The sequence below is a fragment of the Triticum aestivum genome, chromosome 1D, assembly GCF_018294505.1.
Source record: "Triticum aestivum cultivar Chinese Spring chromosome 1D, IWGSC CS RefSeq v2.1, whole genome shotgun sequence".
NCBI classification, from domain to species: Eukaryota; Viridiplantae; Streptophyta; class Magnoliopsida; order Poales; family Poaceae; genus Triticum; species Triticum aestivum.
The window spans coordinates 101,322,897-101,331,905 of record NC_057796.1 but is presented as its reverse complement, the minus strand read 5'-3'; the positions used below and the strand labels follow the sequence as shown (position 1 = coordinate 101,331,905).

General features: G+C 47.5%; 1 protein-coding gene across 1 annotated transcript; it reads left to right on the top strand.

Annotated features, from left to right (window-relative positions):
- Nucleotides 1-4,079: 4,079 nt before the first annotated feature.
- Nucleotides 4,080-8,631, top strand: LOC123180572 (importin subunit alpha-1b). The gene is made up of 11 exons (XM_044592646.1): nucleotides 4,080-4,408; nucleotides 4,544-4,640; nucleotides 5,192-5,283; nucleotides 5,381-5,512; nucleotides 5,595-5,780; nucleotides 5,860-6,023; nucleotides 6,100-6,178; nucleotides 6,838-6,966; nucleotides 7,205-7,332; nucleotides 7,443-7,814; nucleotides 7,921-8,631. Exons 1-10 carry the CDS (start codon nucleotides 4,181-4,183, stop codon nucleotides 7,810-7,812), a joined length of 1,605 nt encoding a protein of 534 aa, XP_044448581.1. The 5' UTR covers nucleotides 4,080-4,180; the 3' UTR covers nucleotides 7,813-7,814; nucleotides 7,921-8,631.
- The last annotated feature ends 378 nt before the right edge of the window (nucleotides 8,632-9,009 follow it).

Genomic DNA, 9,009 nt, shown 5'->3' with positions numbered 1-9,009 from the left:
GAGAGTTTACTAAAAATGGGGCATTGTGCCACCAAGCATAGAGGCATGAGGTGAGCATCAGTAACCCTAAGAAACAAAGGAAACGAAAGCCACAGATTAGTAATACTCCAGATATTGTACTGGCAACAAAGTATGTGTTACTACTACATCCAATTTTGAAGGTTTATCATTGTATAAACAGTTGGTGAGTGCCCCGGAAAGCTCGAGTGATATTGCTGAAAAGGCGAGAGAAATAAGATCCATCTATTATAAATGAATCATATATACTTTCTTGGAAAAAATGATAAATTGATCATAACCAGGAGTCAGGAAATTTGAATGTGAAATAGCAACTCACTATAATATTGAACGAAATTGGGATAGACAAAATTGCTACCTCGAGTCCTTGACTCAACTGAGAGATCTATGGGAACCAGAAAATTTCATGCAGTTTATCCATGTTCAGATAATAAAAATATGCATAGTAATTAAGTTGTGCAGTAGCCAGCACATATGTAAACGAAAGGTAGGAAATGGAGTGATCAAACATATATGGATTGATGTGCAAAGGCTACAATGACTTACATGCTTGGATTCAATCATCATGAAGCGGACTGGTGTGATACATATCCATATTCGTCCTATCCGTCATAAGAAAAGATCCAGGGAAACAATAAAGTAACTTGTACATCCCATAATTTAATCACGTGCTCTTTGACTAATAATTCAAAAAAATGTCAATCACGGATGATACTGCCACACACCCGCCGGGAGTAAGAATGAGCAGTTGCTGCTGATTTGGGATAACTACCTGGCCGGCACCACGCTGAAGCTTATGGCCATGCCCATGAAGATGCCTCGATGGTTCGGACTTATGGTATCAAGGAAGTACTGGGGGGGGGAGGAGGCTTGCTCCGCAGTACCTAGAAGCAGACCTCGGTTGGATAGGCGGCGACGCCCGTGACGGGTAGTTCAGATTGAAGCATGTAGCCACAAAGGAGCATGTGGTTTTGAGCGGGCAATACGCTGAGGAATCCATGCAGAAAATGCAGATAGGGTAGGCGTGTGGCGTTGTAGAGGATGAGAAGATAGAGGAGAGGGCAAAGAGATGGACCCATGCACATAATATTATGAAAGGTTTGGCAGGGGAGGCAAGGAGGCAATGCAATTTTGCAGGGGAGGCGAGGAGGCAATGCCAATTTCGAGAATAGAATACATAGTGGAAATTAATTGCAATTAGTGAAGGAGGATCAATCGGTTTCTAGTGGCAATTAGTGGAGGACCAGTCGGTTACTAATTGCAATTAAAGGAGAATCAGCCGGTGACATGGTTGGTGTTTGGAACCGAATGATGTGGAGGATCATTTTTGACTAATTGCAATTAGTGGATGATCAATTAGTGACGTGGTTGGTGATTGCGACAGAATGCTGATGTGGCATGCATGATGACGTGGATAGTGTGCATGTAGAGAAAATTCTTAGTAGTGGGGATCAACTTCGTAAGAATGTAGGATTTGTACAGGGAACCACCCATTATGCACATGAATAATGGATTAGAGATACGATGATTCACTTTAGTAGTGATGACTCCAGAATGATCGATAACCCTTTACCACTCAAGCACCGTCTCTACTAATTTAGTGACTTTTATTTACTGTTTTTATCTTTCGTTCACAGTCTAGATAAAACCCCCCTTTTTATTCCGTTTCCCTAGCAACCGATAGATTCGACTATTTCCAAACTCTGGTTTGGATGCGTACGGAACTACGTCGGTGACAACGTAGTTTTGGGGTTAGTAGTGCCTTCCATTTGGCTCCCTGTGGGTTTGACACATCACTTATTTGAAAATGCTACACCGTGTGCTCTGGCAGGACATTAATCTCACACCTCCGGCGAGTTCAGCCACTAGAGTCATGCTTCCCTGCGCGTACCTGAAACGTAGCGCCACCACCACCACCATCACACCCCAATGAGCCTGCCCCGCTTCTCCCTACCCACCCACAAACATCCTCGTCCAATCAGACCCACATACACCACGCTCACCGGCGCGCTGCTGCAAGGCCCGACGGTCGGTGCTTTAAGGCCAGCTCATGCTATGGGTGTAGGTGGGGATGTTGCAAGGAGGGCGCAGATCGCCGGTGATGACGCAAGCCCATGCTGCGTGCGAGGGCGGACCTCGGATGCTGTTGCGAGCCCATGTTGCGAGCATGGCGGGCCCGGTGATGTTGCGAACCCATGCTGCAAGCCAGGTGGACCTCCGATGATGTTGCAAGCACAAAATTGTGAACTTGCGCACTTCTACAAAACATGCAACGATGTCGCAAGCCTACAGAGGTATTGGCCACCGCATATGCGAGCACGACAGGAATGGGGTTGTGACCTCGTATCACGGGAGAAAGTGAGGAACATAACACATTACATAGGAGCATAGATGCGATGTGAGGAAGAACACGACATCAGATCGAACGCCTGGCGTCGACGCAATCAGACGACAGACGAGACGCTGTTTTTTCCTCCCCTTGCAACCGACGCCTAGCGCGGGAATTTTCAATTTTGATAGTAATGTGGTTCGAGATCAACAATTTTGTACTTTTATACTCTTTTTATTTACTCCATTCGAAAGAAATTTGGAGCATGTGGTGAGTTAGGATCCCCGCAAAACCAGCAAGTAGCAGTAATAACCGGGGAAACGTTTGGGGCCGGGGCACCGGCGGAAACATTGGGCCGGTCTCCCTCTTCCTCGCGTCTTGCGCAGCTCCCCCACATCTCGCGCAGCTCGCCGGGGCGCGCGCCGCCCTCTTCTTCTGCCCCTCCTCCCCACCCCTTCCCCATCCCTCCCCCCGCCCCCCGGTCGCAGCGCCACGCGCTCCCCTCCCCGCTCGAAGCTCGCCATGGCTCTGCGCGGTGACCATCCCATCTCGCCGGCGACCGAGGGGGCGGTGACAACGGGAGATGCTGCAACCGGTGCTACGGGGTGCTACCACGGCGACGCCTCCCTCGCATGCATCGGAGCTCTGCCTACCTCGCCGGACCCGGCCACGCCGGAGCTGCAACCAGCCATGGCAGACTACCCTCCCACGGTGAATTTTTGCTAGAACCGGTTGTAGCGAATTCAATCCCCGGTGGTAGCAAAAATCTACTACGGTTGCAGCAAAACGGCGTCATCGTCATCGCGGGGGTCACAGCTGAGATAAGAAGTTTGAAGCTTTTTTCAATGCGGTTGTAACTTTTATAACTGTCGGTTGCAACTTTTTTGTTTTTCGTCCATGGCTTTGTTTCCACGGTTGAAACTTTTTTTATAGTTGGATGAAGCTTTTTTCATCGCTAGATGAAGCTTTTTCTGTCACCGGTTGTAACTTTTCTTGGTCATCCATAGCCCTAGTGGTATACTGGTTGAAGCTTTTTTCGTAGCCGGTTGAAGCTTTTCCTATCGCTAGTTGTAGCTTTTTTCGTCGTAGGTTGCAGCATTGGGCATCTCCCTGGACGCTTGATTTTTTTTGTTTGCAAAGCAAAGCGGGGGATGAGCGCCGGCGAGCGGTGATCACGCCGGTGAGCTCCGGTCGTCGCCATCGAAGCTACAACGGTTGCCATGGAAGCTACAACCGCATGGGTAGGCTGTTGCATGGGCGACCAGGGCGGCCGGCGACGAGAACGGCCGCCGAGGGCTGGGACCGGCGACCAGGGCGGCCGGCGAAGACGGGCGGCGAGGGCGGCGATCAGAGACGGGGAGGGCAGGCGAAGGAGGCGGCGACGAGGGGGAAACGCGTGCGGCCGGCGAGACGGGCCGCGCTCGCGAGAGGAAGGGGACGACCTAATTGGATAAAGATCCAGCGGATCGGGACGGGCCGATCGGACGGCTAGGATTGGACCGGCCGAACGCCCGGTGCGCCGGCGCCTAGCATCGCCCTAATAACCGTCATAAAAAGAACAAATAGTACCGCAAACTTGCGAGCCAAGTACTCAGGCTTTCAAAATTCAAACTCTCCAACTATTTCCATATGTACCCGTGCGATACCGTGTACATCCAGCTCAACAACCGTCGTACTCCCAACTTTTCCTTTCGTGCCCCTCCCGAGCACCTATAAAATCCCCCCACCTCGCCCACACATCTCCCCCTCCCGTTCCCCTTTTTCGAATCGAGCCCAACCGCATCGTGCGTGCGCACCCCCACTCCCCCCCTAGGGTTTCGAGGTTCTCCGACGATGTCGCTGCGGCCCAACGAGCGGGCCGAGGTGCGGCGCAGCCGCTACAAGGCGTCCGTCGACGCCGAGGACGGGCGCCGCCGGCGGGAGGATCAGATGGTGGAGATCCGGAAGAATCAGCGCGACGCGAACCTCCAGAAGAAGCGCCGCGACGGGTTCCCGGCCGGCGCCGCGTCCGCTGCCGGTGGCGCGCCGCAGATGGGCCACTCCTCGGCTCTCCAGCAGAAGGTACGCCCCCCGTCCCTCGTTTTCTCTCTCTCTCTCTCTCTCTCTCTCTCTCTCTCTCTCTCGATCTGGTCTGTCCGTAAGGGCTCTGATTGGGGATTCTCGATCTGACTGTTTCGGATCTGTGTTCGCGTGCAGCTGGAGGGCTTACCCGCGATGGTGCAGGCGGTTCTCTCGGACGACAACGCCGTGCAGCTCGAGGCCACCACCCAGTTCCGGAAGCTGCTCTCCATCGGTGAGACTTAAATTTACATCTGCTGATGTCTCTGGAGATTTTTTTTGCCCTATTTGAACTGGTTTTGGTGAAAAATCGTGGATTAATAACCCGAGAGGTCTGCCAGGTCTAGATTTGCTTGTGGGTTCGTGGCTAAACCACGAGTATAGGTTTTAGTTACTTGCGTATGAGGTGGGGGCAAAATCAATTACCATAGTATTACTCTCTGAGATTTAAAATTCACTGAACATGTCAATTCCATTCATCTTTTGGATGCTCCTGCACCGTATCATAGTTTTCGATTTAACTGTTGCCTTTTAAATCAATGTTCTGCTGATCTTCTGAGTCAACTGTTTGTTGATCTAGGTAACATTGTTTCAGTAATGTGATCCTGCAAGTGCTTATGAAAATAATAATTAGGGAAACAATGGATGCTTGTTTTTTGTCTTACACCATTTGTTAAATATTCAACACTGATTATTTATGATCAGTTCATGTATTCTTTTTTTTGAGAAAAAGTCGTAATTCAAAATTGTGACTTAACATGCTGATATGTTGCTTAATGTTTGTAGAGCGAAGCCCTCCAATTGAGGAAGTGATCAACACAGGCGTGGTGCCTCGCTTCATTGAGTTCCTCACACGGGAGGACTATCCCCAACTCCAGGTGAGGAACAATCCTTATGATGAAGTTATGTTAATTTATTGTAGTTGCATTTAATCACTCAAAGTGGCACACATTTACCTAATTTTTTCTGTTACAGTTTGAGGCTGCATGGGCGCTCACCAACATCGCGTCAGGCACATCAGACAACACCAAAGTGGTGGTTGAGTATGGTGCTGTGCCCATCTTTGTCAAGCTACTCAGCTCTCCTAGTGAGGATGTCCGCGAACAGGCATGAGAACAACTCAGAAGATTTTCTTTCTTTCAGAGGCTTTACGATGTGATGCTAATGTGTTTCATATTTGTATTTTCAGGCTGTTTGGGCTCTGGGGAATGTTGCTGGTGACTCTCCAAAGTGCCGTGACCTTGTGCTTGGAAGTGGTGGTCTGTTCCCTTTGTTGCAGCAGCTCAATGAGCATGCCAAGCTCTCGATGCTCAGGAATGCCACATGGACACTCTCCAACTTCTGCCGTGGGAAACCACAGCCAAACTTTGAACAGGTTTAATTCTGGGAAGTTGTCTCATTGATTGAACTTGCTGTAAAAATGATGCTTATGAGTTGATCTGTGTGTGTGGCAGGTCAAACCGGCTCTCACAGCACTGCAGCGCCTTATCCACTCTCAGGATGAGGAGGTGCTCACTGATGCCTGCTGGGCTCTCTCGTACCTGTCTGATGGAACTAATGACAAGATCCAATCCGTGATTGAGTCCGGTGTTTTTCCTCGGCTTGTGGAGCTTCTCTTGTAAGAGCATTTTTCATGTTCACCTTTTCCCTCAGCTACATATGGTTGATGTGCTAACTCCTATTATTTGATTTAGGCACCCTTCGGCTTCTGTTCTCATTCCAGCTCTGCGCACGGTGGGTAACATTGTCACTGGTGATGATTTGCAGACTCAGGTAAGCTCATTTGAGGGCTGTTCTCTTTTTATATATTACTTGCTGTTACTTCGACGATTAAAGCTGTAATTCCTTGTTGTCCATGTGGTAGTTAGTAGTACCTTGGGTATTTTACTGTGTGTTCTCAAATGTCTATAAATTTTAACATAACTTACAGCTCATAGAAGTGATAAAATAACTTGACAGCTATTACTGGTTCATGGAATGTATGATTATTAGACGTGTTTTGTTGAATAGCAGCTCATTTATTTAGCTTTGTTGGTCCCTCTCTTTTCATAATTTAGATGAGCTGTTTAATAATTCCTTTTCCTGCTGTGTATAATCAATCCAAACTGCCAAGCTGGATTGTCATCTGGCTTCTGTTACTTAAGTTTCTGGTGTCCCCACTGCTGGCAATGTATGGCAACTGTTTGAATGATTGTTGCAATGACTCATCTGAGCATGGTAGATGAATGTGCTATTAGTATTTATCTATTTTCTGTCCAATGCTTAGTTATTTTGATGTACTTGTCTATTTTTGCATAAAAGGCTTGTTTGATGAATACATAGCTGTTCACATGCATTAGTGAACTAGGTCCGTAGTACCATATCTTTGCAATTTCACTTTACCTGAGATCTTGTTTGTTCTCTGTTTGTATTTAATAATTTGTCTCGCGCAGTGTGTCATTGATCACCAAGCACTTCCCTGTCTCTTGAACCTCTTGACTACCAACCACAAGAAAAGCATCAAGAAAGAAGCATGCTGGACAATCTCAAACATCACAGCTGGTAACCGGGACCAGATTCAGGTTTGTGCTCTCTGTGTTGTCAGTTTGTATAGTGATATTCTCTAAAAAGAAAATGCACTGGCTTGTATTGCTTAGCACAAATTCCAATCCTGTACATCCTACCTTGTTTTTGAGAAGCCAGTTCTCTTTTTTCATTGTCATCTAGATAAATTAGCAAGGGATCCATTGTTAATGTTCATGCTTATGTTGTTTTCTTTATAGAGCATACCACAGTTCTAATTTTTTTGTTTGTCTCTAGGCTGTCATCCAGGCAAACATTATTGGTCCTCTGGTCCATCTCCTGCAAGGTGCTGAATTTGACATTAAGAAGGAGGCAGCTTGGGCAATTTCAAATGCCACTTCTGGTGGAACACATGATCAGATTAAGTATGTGAACTTCTGTTTTTTGCTTCCTTTTGTGCTTTGTTATTGTTATTAGTACATATTTTCATGCTGATATTCTAATATCATTTACATCTGCATGAAATGTTGAGCAGGTACCTTGTTGCCCAGGGTTGCATCAAGCCGCTCTGTGATCTGCTCATTTGCCCGGATCCCAGAATTGTAACAGTTTGCTTGGAAGGTCTTGAGAACATCCTGAAGGTTGGGGAGGCAGAAAAGAACCTTGGTGCAGGGGATGTCAACAACTATGCGCAGATGATTGATGATGCTGAGGGACTGGAAAAGATTGAGAACCTTCAGAGCCATGACAACACAGAAATATATGAGAAGGCAGTGAAGATGCTTGAGTCCTACTGGTTGGAGGAGGAAGATGAGGTCATGCCCTCAGGTGATAACGCCCAGAATGGCTTCAACTTTGGAAGTCAGCAGAACTCGGTTCCATCTGGTGGGTTCAACTTTGGCTGAAGGTACGATATTTCTCTTGAGCCATTCAAACAAATTTAATGGTATATGTGTTGCATAGGGTCGGTCATGGTGGTGTGGTCGGATTCTGATGTTACATTATTAATGCAGATACCCGGTTGGACGTGTACCTTAGCTACTTGCTTGGGACTAGTCAGATTTGGGGAAGTCTTGTCGTTCGAGTCATTGTTGGGTCCTGTCGGTCTGGTCTCAAGCAGTCGTCAAGTCAGTCTAAGCAGGGTCAGTCCTTGGGCTGCATCGTCCGTGGTGCAGCTTGGTCAATGGTCAGTCTTCAAGGTCAACCGGTCGGATCATTTGGGTTCTGCCTCACCAGAGGACGTCCAGAGCCGCATGTGTTGTCGGGAGAGTCGGATTTTGCCTCCTATATAGCTTGAACCAAAATTATATTGATATATCTGTGTGAGGTAAAAAGAACCTTGAAAGATAGGGTTTTCACGGTTGTCGGCTGTGTCGGTTTTTGTCAGATGCGTTTCTGTGCTGTATTAACTTGTCGAAAGAGTATGGAGCACACCTTATAAACATCAATAGCAACTGGGTTTTGGGAGTCCCATGCTGGTCTATTCGTTGGTTTGTTGTATGTTCCACAGTTTTTGTCGTGTCAAGTCGTTTCCACTCGTTTGGAGATTGTTCCACGTCTGTCTAGCGAAAGAGTAGTTGTATCACCTACTGTGGTGATGAGTTTGAGTATATGGTTGGAGAGCAGGGTTTAAGTTGGTTCCCACTTTTACTGCGGAACCTGTTTAGTGTTGTATGATTACGGTCATGGAACATAGACGCAAAAGAAGGAAATTCTTGGTTACATTTGGCCATGGTCCTCTTGTTTTTTCTGCACCTTATGTTTTGAAGGTCTATATGAAGCACATTTTTTTCTTTTACCTTTGATGATTGTTTCTGGTCGTGCCTGATGTATTCGATCATTGCATCTCACCTGTATCCAATCAATCACGGATGATGGGCGGCCATGTGTTGATGGAGGTCGCTCCGCTGGATCCGATCGTCATCATAAGTCATCTATACGTCATCCGCCACCTCTCCCACAGTCAGCGACTGCTAAACCCCCTTACGATTTCCTCCTCACCTGATGCCAGTCCCATGGCGTGCAAATTGGGTCCTGTAAACGGTTACTTGATGACTGGTTTCGGTCGCTGCACGCTCCACGCCGTCACCTTCGAGCAGGCC

Excerpts from the sequence above, each read along its gene's own strand:
- LOC123180572 (XM_044592646.1), top strand. The coding sequence starts at position 4,181 with ATGTCGCTGCGGCCCAACGAGCGGGCCGAGGTGCGGCGCAGCCGCTAC. Across the intron at positions 4,641-5,191 it reads CCGGAAGCTGCTCTCCATCG|AGCGAAGCCCTCCAATTGAG; the intron begins GTGAGACTTAAA and ends TAATGTTTGTAG. Across the intron at positions 6,967-7,204 it reads GTAACCGGGACCAGATTCAG|GCTGTCATCCAGGCAAACAT; the intron begins GTTTGTGCTCTC and ends GTTTGTCTCTAG.